The 18,016-nt window shown below is 43.0% G+C and overlaps 1 protein-coding gene across 1 annotated transcript in view; it reads left to right on the forward strand.

Moving 5' to 3' along the window:
* The window catches only part of CALCR (calcitonin receptor), a 459,172-nt gene that overhangs the window by 406,422 nt on the left and 34,734 nt on the right, over positions 1–18,016 (forward strand). Inside the window, exon 10 of the mRNA XM_073629603.1 lies at positions 9,363–9,429. Within this exon, the coding sequence (XP_073485704.1) occupies positions 9,363–9,429 (67 nt within the window). The remainder of the gene's footprint in view (positions 1–9,362; positions 9,430–18,016) is intronic.

Here is an 18,016-nt window from a genome sequence, read left to right on the forward strand (position 1 = left end):
GCTACGCAGACCCTGGGTACGACAAGCATTTCATGCGACGTACTCCAGTTACGCAAGGGGAGTTGCCATTTTATTGAACAAATCCCTTGCGTATAAGGTCATGCATCTACATACTGATCAGGAGGGCCGTTTCATAATCCTACTACTGGAGATTAGAGCAGTGGTCTACGCTTTCGTGAATATATATATACCCCCTCCCTTTAACCAACGGATCCTCTACAAGCTATATGAGCTTTTAGCCACATTACAATTCTCCAGACTATACATAGCTGGGGACTTTAATTCTACTTTGGATCCGTCCCTGGACTCGTCCAATCCAAATAGAGTGTTTTCGCCAGACCTCCTTCAATGGGCACAAGCATTTAATTATACCGAGATCTGGAGATGGAAGCATCAAACCACTAGGGCTTACTCCTTTCACTCCACCACTTATAAATCAGGCTCTAGGATCGATCTGGTATTTGGCAACGCCTGTGCCCTGGCGGCGGTGAGGGGGGTCTCGTACTTACCTGCGGGCCTCTCTGATCATGCACCCCTGGAGGTCACCTTGGAGTTGTCGAACATCAGGAGTCGAGACTGTTGGCGTTTAGCACCCAAGTGGTTGCAGGACTCGAGGGTGGAGGAGGAGGTCTCTCCCAGATTACAACAATACTGGGAGATCAATGAGGATTCAACCTCAGCGCAAGTAGTCTGGGACGCCTTTAAGGCCAACACCAGAGGAGAATACATTTCAGCTATTAAAGCAGTCCGTGTTGAGATGTCTAGTCAGGTCCAGGTACTTGAGGAAGAAGAGGCTAGGGCGGCGGAGGCTTTTTGTGGCTCCCCGACTCTAAATCACTTTAACCAACTAGATGACGCGAAAAGAGCATTGTCTCTACATCTTACCTCGACCACACATCTAGATTTAAATTCCCTGGCGGGGAAGATCTTTGAATCCGGAGACAAAAATAGCAAACTCCTAGCGAATTTAGTCGCGGACTCTAAATTGCAGACGGTGGTATCAGAAATCTGTGGTTTAGATGGTCAGATGATCTCTACCCCTGAACTAATTCTAGATGAATTCAAATCCTTCTATGAAAACTTATACAAGGCGGTCCCTGGCTGGCCTGAAGATCGGCGTAGGGAATTTCTACATTCCCTGCATCTACCCACTCTTTCACGGGAGGATCTTGAATTCTTAGACAAAGATTTTACCACTGAGGAGATAGAGGAGGCTATTTGCTCATTTCCTAGTGGTAAAACACCGGGACCTGATGGCCTACCTGGTGAATGGTACAGAACGTATGCATCACTAATTGCACCAAAATTGTTAAAAGTCTTCTCTGAAAGTAAAAAACAAATGTCCTTACCCCCTTCAATGTATCAAGCACACATAGTCCTCATCCCTAAACCCGGCAAAGACATATCCCTGTGTGCTTCTTATAGGCCTATCTCCCTACTAAATTATGACCTCAAGATCTTGACAAAAATATTAGCGACCAGACTGCGGACGATTTTACCATCTCTGATTAATATAGACCAAACTGGTTTCATGCCAGGGAAATCAACAGATATAAATTTACGCAGAGTGTTTACCCATCTTCAGCTACCTCCCACTGAGTCCTCCACGAGGGTAATGGTGACACTAGACATTGAAAAGGCTTTCGATTCGATGGCATGGCCTTTTATGTCCTCGGTCCTAGAGGTTATGGGTTTTGGAGAAGTATTCCGCAGATGGATTGATATTTTATATAAGGAGCCGACGGCGCGGATCAAGCTTGGTGGTGCTCTGTCGGCGCCTTTCTCTGTTGGAAGAGGTACAAGGCAGGGTTGTCCACTGTCGCCGGCTCTTTTTGCCTTGGTGATGGAGCCACTTGCCTCGGCCCTCAGACAAGCAGACGGGGTTAGGGGCATACAGGTGGGATCCATACACGAAAAAGTCGCTCTGTACGCGGATGATCTTATCCTCTTCTTGGGTGACCCTGCCCAGTCTCTTCGAGAGACGTTGTCCATTCTTTCTAACTTCACTAACTGTTCGGGACTCAAAGTCAATTGGGATAAATCCCAAATTTTGCCCATAGATAAGACCGCAAAGGAGGTAGCAGATCCCAACTTACCCTTACTATGGACAGACAAAATTAAATATCTAGGTATCCACATCTCCACATCTACCTCTGACTATCATACCCTTAACTTGGAACCCCTGATACAAAGGATGAGAATGAGACTGAGGGCGTGGGCACATCTCCCCCTCTCTTTAATCGGGAGGATAAATTTATTTAAGATGAAGCTTTTGCCTGCCTTTCTCTATGCTCTCAGACATGCACCTGTCTGGATCCCAAAAAAGGTTTTTCGCCTAATAAACACCATTTTATTATCTTTTCTCTGGGGATCCAGTCAGCCGAGATTTAAGCTGACAGTGCTGCAGAGACCGTGGGGAGAGGGAGGCTTGGCTTGCCCTGACCTTCACTCTTACTTCGTGGCGGCTATGTTATCCCATGCCCACAACTGGCTGGTCTCTGATGAGTCCAACGCAGCGGTGGTCCTGGAAGCAGCATGTTTGGGGTCTTATGAGGCGCTACGGAATCTACTTTACCGGGGCCCTAGAGCTCCCTTTCCTCTTACAGTAGCAATGAGGGCGGTCATACGGGCATGGTCAGTGGCAAATTCAATACGCCCTATACCTTCCGGGCACATTTCCCCCTATAGCCCTCTTTGGTTTAACCCGAAATTGCCAGAATTCGGGTCCATTCCCTGGGGTATGGGCATGCAAAGGCATCAAATATATTAATTAAATTTGTCTTGAGGGCAGAATACAAACTTTTGACAGGTTGAAGCAACAGTATGATTTACCTAACTCACACCTGTTTAGATTCCTGCAGCTTAGGCATGCCTTCAACACCCAGTTTGAAAATGCCCAAGTGGCCTTTTACACCTCGAATCTGGAGACTCTGCTCAGAGATGAAGCTCTATCTAAGCCCTTATCTACCATGTATAAAGCACTACTCCCCAACGTACACACGGGGCTAGAAAACCTTAGGGCACAGTGGGAGGTAGATTTCCCTACACTAGACACAGAAGATTGGGAAGAAATATGGGAATACCCCTTTTCACAACTAGTATCAGCTAGAGATAAACTAGTACAATTTAAAATAGTACATAAGGTATATTACACACCTGTGCGCTTACATAGAATCTATCCATCTATCTCTGCCTCTTGTTGGAGATGCAACTCAGCATCAGCGGATTTCACTCATATTTTTTGGAACTGTCCTTATATTGAATCTTTTTGGGTTGAGGTAACCAAGTTTATTTTAACTGTCCCCACTGTCCCCGTGCCATTGTCTATAGAGGTATGTCTGCTGGGACTGATGGAGCCACTGGCCCCACGCCGGGCACTCAGAACCCTGCTAGGATTACTACTTTACTACGCCCGTAAATCTATAGTACTCAGATGGAAGGCCTCATCTGCACCTTCATTAAATTTCTGGAAGAAGTTAGTGAATGCGGCTCTCCCCCTGTACAAAGCTACTTACCTGTCACGTGGCTGTGGCAAAAAATTCCACAAAATATGGGATATTTGGACGGAATCCCTGTCCACTAATGCAGATTCAATTGATGACTAGTCCACTCTATTAGCACCGGGAATGGCACAAGTGACATCCCTGATCTCACGAACGTCACTAGGCTGCTCAATCGATAGTTATGGGGAGGGGGGAATAGGAATATGTTTACTGCAATGTACATCTTATTTCATGATTGACTAAAGTGGGCAATACAGGATATACATGGATTTAGAGGTACTACTTTGAATATTCTGTGCAGGTGGTTGAGCGTACAGTAGTTTAGTTAGAATATATATATATTTTATATATGTATATGTGGGGGGGTTTTCCCCCTTTTTTTTCTTTTGTGTCTTTTTTTTTTTTTATATTAGTTCTTATGACCGAGCCTGGGTATGCCCAATAGGCTTTGTTTTGTTGTTATATTTACCTTGAAATTACAATAAAAATAACTTTAAAAAAAAAAAAAAAAAAGAGACCCGACCCGATCGCCTCCGCCGGTGGCTCCGGTAAGTGGCGGAGGGCACCGGAGCGTGGCAGGAGGGTGGCCTCTCCTGCCGCCGATAAAAGTGATCTTGCAGTGAATCCGCTGCAGAGACCACTTTTATCTGAAAGCAGACCGCCCACTGAAGAAGAGGATACCAGGGTTATGGTAGCTAGCAGCTGCCATAACAACGATATCCCTCTTCAAAGTACCGATGTATAACGACGGCGGCCGGTCCGTAAGTGGTTAAAGATAGTGGTTGACATATACTTTAACCTCTCACAATCTCTAGCAGTTTTGGCCTAGAACAGTGGTCTCCAAACTGCAGCCCTTTGCTCACATTTATTCACCCTTGGAGCACTATTCCTCCAAATGATACGAGGCACCGTTCCATCCATTGACACCAACCATGGTGGCATAATTCATTCCACTGACACCAATGATAGGGCAGTATTCTTTCCACTGACATCAACAATGGGGCACTATTCCTCCCTCTGACACCAAGAATGGCGCATTGTTCTTTCACTGACACCAAGGATAGGGCACTATTCCTCCCACTGACACCAACAATGGGGCAGTATTCCTTCCACTGGTGTAAAAGATGGAACACTATTTCACCCACTGACACCAGTGGTGGAGCACTATTCCTCCTCCTACTGACCACAGGCGCTATATCATTTTTTACTCCCACTGACCACCAAACCTGAGACATTGTTTACTTCCACTGACAGTGGCATATTTTCTACTCCCACGATCCGATTTCAGTCACCTTCAGTGCACCTTTTTTTATGTGAATCCAATGCGAGTTCAGCCATACAACTGAACTCGCACTGCACAGACATCGCATATGATCGGCACCATAGTGCGGGAGCGAATCACATGCGATGTCTCACATTGCATAAGTGTGAACCCAGGCTAAAAAAAAAAAAAAAAGAACCTGTCTAGCTTTGTTTCCAAATCTACAAAAGTAGTATCCTTTATTTGCAAACTTGCCACCAAACAGGATCTCTCCATAGAGTGATGTACTCTGGCTGCCCAAGGTTTGCTAGAGTTTGAGTGAGACACTTGTGAAGGCAGCTGCCTCCCCTATCGAGAACAGCAGCAGTGGCCTAACTGCTCCAGATTTTTCCATTTTCCAGGTACACACAGCACTCTTTCCAAGCCAAATTGGCTGACCTAGTGCTTCCGTCACTCTAATGCCCCGTACACACGGTCGGACATTGATCGGACATTCCGATAACAAAATCCATGGATTTTTTCCGACGGATGTTGGCTCAAACTTGTCTTGCATACACACGGTCACACAAAGTTGTCGGAAAATCTGATCGTTCTAAACGCGGTGACGTAAAACATGTACGTCGTGACTATAAACGGGGCAGTAGCGAATAGCTTTCGTCTCTTAATTTATTCGGAGCATACGTGGCACTTTGTGTGTCGGATTTGTGTACACACGATTGGAATTTCCGACAACGGATTTTGTTGTTGGAAAATTTTATAGCCTGCTCTCAAACTTTGTGTGTCGGAAAATCCGATGGAAAATGTCCGATGGAGCCCACACACGGTCGGAATTTCCGACAACAAGCTCCGATCGCACATTTTCCATCGGAAAGTCCGACCGTGTGTACGGGGCATTAGTCTTTTGGATAAGATCAAATGTAGTATCTGTTCTTATAAGTGTCCAGTAGGGGTGCTCCACCATCATTCTGACCTTCTGGCTGGGAGGACTGGCTGTATAGAATCCCCGCTGGTATGATGGGGATCTTCCTCATGGGAAGGAACCCAAACTGAGCATCCACCACGTGGGTTGGCAGTACTTCTCCAGTGTGGAGGATTTTGAGGGATCCAGTGCCTCCTGATTTGAGTGGCGCTGCCTTAACTGGCCAGGGGTCAGGAAGGCAGAGAGCCTGTGGTGTTAAGCGCCCCTTGAGAATGGCATACCAGGGGTGCTCCTTTTATCACTATGGATTTTGGACCCCACTGTGAGAAAGGGCACTAAGCCTTCACACCAATTGTGTTTTCTGCACAACGCCTCATTCATGGGCTAGGCCTTTTAGTCAAGACTGGTGCAATTTTTGTTGCCAGGCTGCAAGACCTAGCCATTGCACCTACACTGGCACCTTTTTTAAATTTTGTTTCTTATTTATTTTACTCTTCACGTGTGTGTCACCTGCTTCCCAAACAGTCATCGTCTCTGCCGAACCTGGGTTGACCACCCAATAGCCAGCCATTGCCTCCCTGGAACTGTACATCTACTGTTGTGTCTGAGATCCAAAACCTGGAAAGCCTCCATAGCTTGTCTGATGAAGTAATAAGGGGATCAAGGCTCAAAAGCAGAGGAGGATGATCCAAGATACCCCTCGGCAGTATCTTAATGTCCCTGACTTTGGGCAGAACAGACCTCCCAGCAAATCTATACTGGAGAACGTTTTGTAAGATGCTGAGTTAGGCACGGGATTGTGGGTTCCTCCACCTCCATGCATCCGTCAAGCCATAGGTGTCCGCCCAGGCTGCCAAGCCAGATATGGAGAACCAGCAGCTGTCAGCCTATCCATCCTCAAGTCAGGCACTAGATTAAAATCACCTAAAAGAACAACCTTGTCAGTAGCAAACGCCGCCACCTTGGCCGTGATCTTATTTAACAGTGTGAGAGAGGCAGGAGGTGGCAATTATAAACCTACAAATAATCCACTTCAGACAACCGTTGGGTCAGCAGTTAGGTGGCAGAGGCTCCAGCCAAGCTGAGGCTTCTCTCGGCGATGTGAAGAAGTGGCCCGTCCTGGACTCGCAATCAGGCTGGGAACAGGACACTGTAGCGGATATTGCGGGCCCTCATTGCAGCCTTAACCTGGTCAAGCGACTTTCGGAGGTTCTGCGTCTCCACCGAATAGTCCAGGAAAATCAGCAGCTTGTCGTTTTGGAAAAACGCAGATCTCGAGGACTCAGGAGACACAAAGTATTTCATCCCTATCTCGGAAGTTGAGCATCCGTAGGATGAAGGTTCTCGGGGGAGCACCAGGGGGTCCGGGCCTAGGCGGGACACGATGTGTCGGTTCCACCGCATAGTGAGGAGAGAAGTGGGTATCTTCTCTCCTCACTTACGCAGCATGTCCTCCACAAAACCGGTCGGGTTCTGGCCCTCCGCCCCCTTTGCCAGACCAACTATACAGAGGTGGTTCTTCCGATTTCTGTTCTCTGCATCTTCTGCCCTAACTCAAGAGCCTTCACCTTGGTCTGTAGAGTGCGGATGGTGACGTTGTGCTCTGTGACTGTATCCTCCATCTGGCCTACTCTCTGCTCAGTTTCCGTGACTCTGGAATGGAAATTATCCTTATCCTCTCTAAGGAGGTCCACATCCAGCTGGCCTGCTTTAATAGCCGTCAGCGTGGCCTGACAGGTAGCTATGGCCGCCATCATGTCTGCCAGCCCGGGTGGTTGGGAGTCAGCCGACTCCATAAGGTCCGTCTGGGAGGCCATGTGGGAGTGGCGCTGGAGCGGGTTGCCATGTGGGAGACGGAGGTTGGAAGGGATTTCTCCGAGATCGGAGGGAAATGGAGCTTTTTCCCCTTCCCTGATGATGCACCCGACGATCTGCGTCTCATCCAGGTGCCAGTTGTCGTGACAGGAGGAATTACACCCTCAGGAGCAGGAGATATACCAGCTATTCAGCGGAGCTCAAGAAAAAGCAGCCGATCATGTCACCATCTTGGACACGTCCCCCTTGATTTCACGTTTGTTTTTTGTGCACAGGGGCCAGCACTATGGGCATGAAAAAACACAAAAAAAAGTGCTTTTGTTACAAATAGAATTACAGATCCCCATAACCTGCATAAGGATACCATATATGCTAAGTGGACAGTAGGAATGAGCTGCCAGTTTGTTTCAAGCCCTGGTTCAGATGGAATTACAGCTTTTTAGAGGTCTGGCAATTGGCCAAGCTAAATTGTTGTTCAGCTGAGCCAAACATTTGGCTGCAGTGGGAAGTGAAATATTTAGTAGCAGAATTACTACAGCTTCCTGCTCAGGGCTCCTTATTTCTAGTGATCTGGTGGTTGTCAGCATCCTAGCAACCAGTAACGAATCTCTAACTGGCCCACTTAGTTGTCTGCTGTCAGCTGGGCATTCCCATCCAACAAGTGAATGTAAACAAATGGGTACAAACAGCATGAGGTCCTCCCCAAAGTTCATATTAGGAGGAACCTCACATTAAAAACAAGCAAAAAAAAAGCATGAAGCCCCCTCCTCTTGACATCCATACCAGACCCTCATGAAGTATAATGGTCCGTTATAAATGAAGGGAATCTCCAGCTGTATAAAGTAATTTAGCATTTTAAATTCTATCCTTTAAGCATTTTTAAAATCACTGCTCCTCACCAAACATAATTTTTTACTCATTTCTTTTAGGCCCCTTTCACATGGGGTGGACTGCGGCTGCAACCCACTTGCTCGGCAGGGGATCTCTCCGCTAATCCCCACTGAGCAGGTGGATGACAGGAGCGGACACGGACACAGACCGCTCTTCTTTATGGTTGGCTCGGATGTAAACAGACCGCTGTCCGTTTACACGCGATTGCCATCCGATTCTCTGGACGGAAGGGGAACAGATCCCCTCCGTCTCTTTTTGGCGTATCGGATTGGATGTAGGCAGGTGTAAATGGACACATGTCCGTTTACACCTGCCGATCCATAGAGAAGAATGGAGGTTCCGATTAGGTGTGCCTAAAAAACAGACAGGCGGCCCGATCTTAGCATCCGTACGAAAGGAGCCCTTTGCTTTGATACATGCTCCTCAGGGCAGTGACCAGACCACCCTCCCCCCAAGCCCATTTGCTTGACAACTGCTTTCATATTAACCTAAAAAATGGCCATTACTGGTTTCTAAGATTATTTCCTATTGGTTTCAGTGGGGTTTGGCTCATCGCTAGTGGAGAGGGTTTGAAGCATTTATAAAAATAATTCTGTGCAGCTGTGTTGCAGGTCAAATCTTATCCTTCTGGTTACATAAAACTTTCTCCAAACAATCTGGCTTGGAAAGATGTTTAAAGTAAAGTAAAGTAAAGAGAAATAGAGACACTTAGAAACACAAGAATTGTTGGCTGTGAAATAAAGAAAACATGTTTTTAATTTATGATATTTATACAACTATAAAGCCAGTATGGTTGATTGAGTATACAAATGGTGATATGTAAACAAAACATTGGAACATGCCCTGTAATGCTGGAGGGAGGAAGACAGGAGGGCCAGCTACAAGAATGTTCTACAACTAAAAAAAAAATTGCAAAAAAAAATCGAATAACGTCTGGATCAGATTTACCCTAAATATCTATGTTTTTCTTTAGCTGTTGGATGAGCGTGGAGACACATTTATTATACATCGTTCATGGTCCAATCATGGCTGCATTACTGGTAAGATTATATTTTCATTTTACATGTAGCAAATTACATAAACATTCTGTGTAAAGTGGAATATTTTTGGGCAAATTTGCATGCCTAGTCACATACTGTATATTGGGCCATTCACTAGCCCTTCAGACTTTTTTTTTCATTTGTTGTAGTGTACATTTTACATATGGTTACATTCATCCCTATGAAGGATGCTTTTTCTGGAAACAGCACCAAAAACATGAAGCAAATGAGAACTCAGTCTACTTAAGTAGAAGTTCACCCTAATACTAAAATCTCTAAATCTACTGGCATCCACAATCTAATGCCGCGTACACACGGTCGGACTTTTCGGCTACAAAAGTCCGACAGCCCATCCGACAGACTTTCGACAGACTTTTGGCGGACTTGCGGCAGACTTTCTAAGGAACGGACTTGCCTACATACGATCACACAAAAGTCCGACGTATTTGTACGTGATGACGTACACCGGACTAAAATAAGGAAGTTGATAGCCAGTAGCCAAGATAGCGTGGTTTTTGTCCGTCGGACTAGCATACAGACGAGCGGATTTCTGGGTCCAGCGTAGTTACGGCGTAAAGATTTGAAGCATGTTTCAAATCTAAAGTCCGTCAGATTTGCGGCTGGAAAAGACCGCTGAAAGTCCAGGGAAGCCCACACACGATCGGATTGTCAGCCGGCTTTAGTCCGTCGGCGTCCGTCGGACTTTTGTAGACGAAAAGTCCGACCGTGTGTACGCGGCATAAGACTAACCTACCTAGCCCTGTAAAGAAGGAATGGCTATACATACCTTATCTGAAGCCACTCCGGTCCCCCACTGAGCTGTCAGCAGCGGCTTTGCTGTGGAGGCGGGTGCAGAGGAGGCAGCTGATAACGGAAGACCCATAGTAAGTCTATGGGTGACGTCACTTCCCAGTCATTTCACAGCCGTTGTCGGCTGTTTTCTGCACACAGCTTCCGCTGCTGGAGCCTGGACTGGAGTTGATTCAAAAAAAGGTATGTATAATGATTTCTTCTTTACATGGCTAGATAGGTTAGTGTTAGATTGTGGATGCCAGTAGATTTTAATATTTTAGTATTAGAGTGAACTTCCACTTTAAGAATCAGCTGTGAATCATTTTTATAATTAATAATCTGCCTTTAAAAACAGCTAATTTTAAAAGCCTGCTGGGGAATGTAACATTGTCAAGTACTGTGAATACCGCAAATGTTACTTTATTTTATGATCATAAATTTTGAACATTTTTCCTGAAATTGCCCTTTTTACATTGTTCAATGAAAAAAAATCTATATCTAATTTAGCTGAAAACATTTATACATTATGGCCAAAAGATTATGGACACCTGATCATCACACCTATGTAAACTAATTTAACATCCTATTCAAAAAGCATTGTCATTAATACAGTATAGTTGCCACCCTTGTGGCTGTAGCAGTCTTCACTCTTCTGGGAAGGCTTTACACATGATTTTGTAGTGTCTTTGGGAATTTGTGTCCATTCAGCCACAAGAACATTTATGAGGTCAGGTATTGGATGAGAAGACCTGGTTCTCATTTAGCCTTTCAGTTCACCCAAAGGTGTTCAGTAGGGTTGAGGTCAGGGCTTTGTGCAGGACACTTGAGTTTCTCCATAGCAAATTCATTGAACCATGCCTTTATGGAGCTGGCTTTGTACACAAGGTACACAGTCATGCTGGAACAGAAAAGGGTCTTCTACAAACTGTTCACAATTGTCTAAAATGTCTTTGTATGTGGTAGAACTGTGCTCTTCCTTGGAAACACCTGAACCCTATAATTTGGAAGGGTAGCCACATACATTTAGCCATATTCTGTAGGTAGGTGTGGTGGTCAAATGTCCACATATTGTTGGCCATACAGTATAGTGTTTCACCGAATTACGGTTTATTACAGATTTGGCTACATGTGTTATTTTAGGACTTTTTTTGTAACCATGAAGTGAATTAATTAGTAAATGGCTGTGAGTTAAAGGGATTCCATCTTGAGAGAATAATGGAGGCTACCATTGCTAAGCTCTCCATTGAGAATGCTAGTTCTTTGGCTGTCATGTAGACAGAATTTATCTTTTGCACAGCGTTGTATAGGTGCATATATATGTATAAGTCCCAACTACAACTGAGGTCTGAAGAAATCTCCTTCAAACTCTAGCAGTTATGTATCTATATCCTTATGTGTTCAAACCCTTACCGGATTTTCTGACCCATGAAACACAAAATGTTTCAATAAAGCTTTTTTTCTCCACAAGATCCATGTGTCTTCACTTTTAATCTTCATCAACCATCATCACATGTATTCCCAAAAACAGAAAATGTCATAGAATGTAGTATATTTTATATAATAAAATGTAATCACCAATATTGTGCTCACATGTGTACGTGACAGCATGCCATTAATGACCAAGTGACTCATGCCATCTTCTATCATGTATCACATGAATTGCTATCTTTCTCCAAAAAAGTCTCTTCCCAATCCTGAAATTTTCCCCTTGTGTGTTTAAAGAAAAAAAAAGAATCTCAACAGTGTAATATATAAAACACCACATACAGTATACAAATCACACTACAAAATTGTGCTCACATTACATTGTGCTCCAATTGTGCAACTCAAATCACCCCGTGGTCACTCTCGCTGACGTGAACCTCCACCACACCCCAAATACCCAAGCAAAACTTGCCCCTTATAACATAGGGTTAAGTGGTTTTATGCAAACTTCTTACTATTTCCTCCTTGTTCAGGGATTCCAAATACAGTATTCCCCAATAAAAGTTTGAATTTCAGACATGCAGGTGAAAGAAAAAGACCAATAATGCAGAGAATCCTACTAAAATCACATTTATTCAGCCCAGAATGCCCACATTGTCAGATGAATATACATTTCCAGTTTCCAAGAAGCTAGAATGGACACGTCCGGTTCTGATGTATGCGTCTGATGTCACTTTCTGATGCCTTTCAATGGTACAACTTTGTCAAAGGTTCAGCCAGGGGGAATTGTGAAATGATCTGGCTGCTGTGGGAGCAGATTGTGAGACACTTTGATAACATCAGGACTTGTCTTATAGACAAATATAAAAAAAATAAAGATATGAAATTCTGGCATTTTTTTAATGCCGCGTACACACAATCGGATTTTCCGACGGGAAATGTTGGATAAAATGTCGGCTAGCAGGTTCTCAAATTTTCCGCCAACAAAACTTTGTTATCAGACTTTCCGATCGTGCGTATAGAAGTCCGTCACACAAAAGTTCACATATGCTCGGAATCAAGTACGAACCGGAAGCGCTCGGTCTTGTAAAACTAGCTGTTGTAATGGAGATATCACGTACGTCTTGTACGTCACTACGTTCGTAATTGTTGGCCAACATTTGTGTGACCGTGTGTATGCAAGACAAGTTGGAGCCAACACCCTTCAAGCAAAAATCATGGTTTTGTTGTCGGAAAGTCCAATCGTGTGTACGTGGCATTACACTCATGTAAACCATGTTTGTCCTTGGTCTGTGATTGAAAACTGCTTAAAGCCCAAATCTGGGCTCCATACTTTCTCAAAGTTTTATTTTTGCTTTCATACTTACCGTTTCTGAAGTCTTCAGGCCGGTCACATGATGCCCCCTTCCTCTTCTGTTCTCTGGGCTGTGACATCCCTACTTATGAAGAGAGCAGTGCCCCGCCCCCCCCCCCATTTCCCAGGGGCAAGTCCAAGTAGCCCTGCATTCACAGTAAGGTTCTCAGTCTTCCGGATAAAATTACATTGGGTGTCATCTAACCCAGATAACTGAGAACAATTTGTGCTGAAGAAGAGGTACTACCAGGGACAGCTAATTTTTTTTTTATGATTACTATGAAACATTTTTGCTAAATAAAAATGTTGCCCTTTAGAGTTATATTTTAAAGCCCAACTCCGTCCCCGCAGGGAGAAGAGAGTGATTATCGCTAGCGGCAAGAGAATCCGGCAGGCTGGTTGTACCCAAGTTGATTGATCAACTTGGTACATTCAGCCTGCCCAATAAAAGTTTGAATCTCAGACAGTTCCTGCTGAACCGGCCAAGATTCAAACCACGTATGGGCGGCCTTAGATGATGTTTATGTCTAGGGGTGTATGAGAAAGGTATAAATGCTTAATTTATTCCTCACTCCAGCAACCCATCTGCCCCCGATCTCAGGCATACAGGCAGGAGGGTGTGCTTAGCTGAGAAAGCCCATCTCCCAGATAAAAAAAATGCCTATGAAGACTCCTGGGATGTATGACATCATTTTGGCCTAGGCCAGAAACTAGAAAGCAACTGAAGAAATGTAAAAATAAATAAATAAAATAAATATAATTTACCTTCCAATATATTTACTAATGTTGTATAATGATTTAAATAATTAATGATGGTTGAGAGAGTAATGTTCTGCTTTAGGGCAGACATAGCCATGGCAGCCCTCATACAGTGTAAAATAGGGGCCAGTTTACAGGCATTTGGAAAGGCAATATTGCCAACTCCTGAATGAAAGTTTTTTTATCAGTCCCAAGGAGAAATTTACATTGAAATACCATGCCAGAAATGCATGTCAGGGGTTTGGAACATAGGTGGTGTGGATTTAGCCTAACTGAGAAATGACCAATTTGCTGGATTAGCATGACAGCCAGACAATTATTTTTTACATATACAAGAAGAGAATAGGTCTATATAAGGGATTCCTCATCCATATGGAACGTATACTAAAAAACTAGGTGATATTGGACTTTACTGTGTACCAAGAGAAGGACGGCCACGTTTAGTTAAGATAAAACAACAGTATTTATTACAAAAATGTAAAAAACATTAATAAAATCCTGAATCCTAACAAAGACAATTATCCACCATATATAGAAAAACCAACATGTATTTGCTAAATATGCCAAGATATCGACGCGTTTTACATATTCGCTTCCTCAGGACCTCAATAACTTGGCAGCAAAGAGATTTGGCTTATCTGTGGATGTCGTGGGAGAGATGATACATGTAGAAAATTATTGCTTAAATGTCCATTCATTAAACCAAACAAATCGACCATATATTGCCACAGTATTACTGGCAATTGCTAGGAAGGGACCTGCCAATCCTCTCGTTGCATTTTATAAATAAGGATGTTACTCCCAATATGTCCAATTGAAATTTCAAAACCACCTCACAATCCACAGCCACAGTGTGTCCACCAACATAGACAACATACAAACATCCTTATTTGTAAAATGCAGTGATGATTGGTAGCTCCCTTCCTAGCTCTTGCCAGTAATACTGTGGCAATATATGGTCGATTTGTTTGGTTTTATAAATGGACATCTAAGCAATAACTTTCTACATTCTGTGTATCATCTCTTCCACGCCATCCACAGAAAAGCCAAATCTCTTTGCTGCCAAGATATTGAGGTCCTGAGGAAGTGAATATGCCCAATGCGTTGACCTCTTGGAATACATAGCAAAGACATGTTGGTTTTTCTATATATGGTAGATAATTGTCCTTGTTAACATGAATACATGGTTTTGTTAATGTTTTTTACTGTTGTTTTACCTTAACTAAACGTGGCCGTCCTTCTCTTGGTCCCAGTAAAGTCCAATATCTCCTAGTTTTTTAGTATAGTTTTTACAGAACAAGGTCTGCATATTTCTTCAGAACTTTTCTTTATGAGGTTTATCAGTAAATATGGTCATATTGTAAGAGGAAAATGTAATGTGTGTGGGCGGCCATTTTCTTTTATTTCCTTTAGTGTTGTTTATTCAGTGATTTCTGGCCATCTTCGATACATCAACCAAAAAAAAAAAAAAAAACCCATAAAATACCCATGTTGTAGGAAAATTTGGACTTACGATGAACTCCAAATGAAAAGCAGAAGACAGGTTTTTGAACATGAATTATTAGATGTCTGAAACACAAAGCAATTTTCTCACTGGACTTCAAAGATTCCTCTTTACAGACTGATGAAAATGTCTTGCAGGAGTTGGGGAAGCGGCCAGGAGGTGATGTGTGGTGCCAATATGCTGATTATTAGCATATGCGCTGAGAATCCTTTTTGGTTCTGGAAGATGGAACTCCAGGAGAGCATAAATTACAGCTCATGCATAGAAAATAAAATCTTACATAATCTTTATGTAAGAAGAAGAAAAAGATGGAATACTTGCAAAAAGCTTCTAAAGTTTGTGTCATCCATACACCATACAGGTGATATTTTGCAAACCAGGAATCCTTCACACTTCATTCCAGGTTCTCATTCTATCTGTTTTCTGTTGGGAATATTTTCTTTACTTTCTGCCAGGGCTGAAAGCAAGTAAAAATCTCTCCAACAGAAAAACAGACAAAAAAAAAACAATTTTTTTAACAAATACCTACCCTATTTTTTGTTTTCTGTTACCAAACAAAGGGGTTGGCCTCGCCTTCCACATAACCCTATAGGACCCTTAATTGTTTAATTCTACTGACACACAGTGTTCTATCTCTAGAACTACTTCTGTGTTGGTTTGGATTCTTGTGATGCCATGGCAATAGCCAGGAACGAAAAAAATACAGTTTTCCTGACAATGGCATGGTAACATGACTAGGGTACCACAGAGTTCCACAGCCCGTAGTAAATTTGTCACCACATATACCCCCAACGTTTTTTAACAAATGACAAACGACACCGCTATGGAGAAAAATGTGTCCATATTGGCCATTTATTAAAAAATAATTAAAGATAACATTCCTTAAAACAGAAACAATAGTCATAATCAAGTAACCATAACATAAAGGTTGCTGATCTTGTGAGGCATCAAAGAACCAACATCAGGTTGTGTATCTGTGTTACTACTTAATAATCCCCAGCCGCACAACACTAGCTCGGAGAGGAACCCACTTCTCTGCAGATACCCCCTTGCTACAATTTCCCAGTTATTCCACCATTACCTGGAATCCAACAGGGGATGCCATACCTTAGATGGGTCCCTACTATGAACTGTTCCGAAAATGTTAACGCCTTCAAAGACCCCAACTGCCAAGGCCCTTGGTAGAACTGATTCAATGCAGGGCAGGAGGGCGGGAAGATTCCTTCATGCCGTTGCTCCAAGTTCTTTGCCGCCTTACGAATCGCTACCCTGTATACCCCCTGTAGCCCCACCTACTCTCTACAAACTGGGCAATAAAAGGTATGTGACCACCCTCCTTGCTATTGTTAGTTTAACCCTATCCTTCCTTGTTTCCCCTGTCCCCCTAGTCATGCAGTCCTATTTTTTTTTTTTTTTGCTTCTGGCCTATCTCACTGATGGATAATAACTAGCAAAAATCCAAGGAAGGATCTATGCAAGATTTTTATTGTCCAACAGAAGAAGATTGCAGGCTATCTATTGGACTATAGAAATCCAGAATATATTGACCCAGGAAACATTATAAGTTAAAGGTAAAATTCCATTAGCACATAGTAGTAATGGTTGTTTCTAGACATAGTGATCTATTCATTATGTCGCAAAATTTTGTAAAAATGGAGATGGGTGAAGCCATATTGTGTCTAATTTGAGAGGTGCCCAGTAGACCTCCTGCATCAATTGCTGACTAGCCTGTGCTCAATGGGAAGATGAGTTTGGCATGGGAGACACCGGGATAACATACTGGCATTGCACAGCATGAGCAGCTGGTTGTAAAGGACACCTCTGGGAAGTGTCAATTTCAGCAACGCAGAAGGTAGGGAGAGAAGTTGACACATTTTTTTTTAAGTAAAGGCGTAAGGCAGAAGTGATAGGGGCTCTTTAATCATTTATTAACACATGGTCCTATGTGGTTATATGGCTTTGCTGCTCCAGGCCCATTTTAGTGCTGGCCATAAGAGTGAAGAGCAAGGGATTTGGTCACATGACCTCTACAGAGAGTTCTCATCCTGCTCTATAGCAGGAATCATATGAATAAGTGACCAGCTCTGGAGATCATCAGAAGCAGCATGTTTTTATGTAAGGTAAGCATTTCAGTATCCAACTCTGTATCCATTAATCAAAGCTATTACTGGATTTATTTCAGACATTTACTGTATATAGCACTGTCAATTTACACAGCACTTTTACAATGTACATACTGTGCATTCACAACAGTCCCTGGCCTCAATGAGTTTACAATCTCAATCCTATCTCAATACATACACAAGCAAGGGCCAGTTTGGGCCCCATTCACACTTCAGCATTTTGTAGCTCAAAGCTCCAAAATGCTGGAGAAGAAAAAATAATTTATTCTCTATGGAGATGGTTCACATTATTAGTTTCTATCGGGGAAGTATTAATATAGGATTTAGAAATGTATTGTGCCAATTTGAACCATTCATCATTTACAATTGTTTCATCTAGGTCTTGTTCCCATTTATTCATATAAAATAATTTTTCTGAATTAGAAATCAAAACAGAATACATTTTTGAAATGTGACCAGTATGTTTATCAAAATATCTACATAAGCATTCCATTGAGGTGGAAGAAATCAGGTCAAATGAATGTTGTAAAGTCTGTATTTAATGCAAAATCTGGGAATAATGTTGCATTTCAGAATCAGGAAGTTTAAATTTCTCTTGGAGTGTTTGTATTGTTAAAACACCCCTATGGT

The sequence above is a fragment of the Aquarana catesbeiana genome, linkage group LG05 (genome assembly GCF_042186555.1).
Source record: "Aquarana catesbeiana isolate 2022-GZ linkage group LG05, ASM4218655v1, whole genome shotgun sequence".
Classification (NCBI taxonomy): domain Eukaryota; kingdom Metazoa; phylum Chordata; class Amphibia; order Anura; family Ranidae; genus Aquarana; species Aquarana catesbeiana.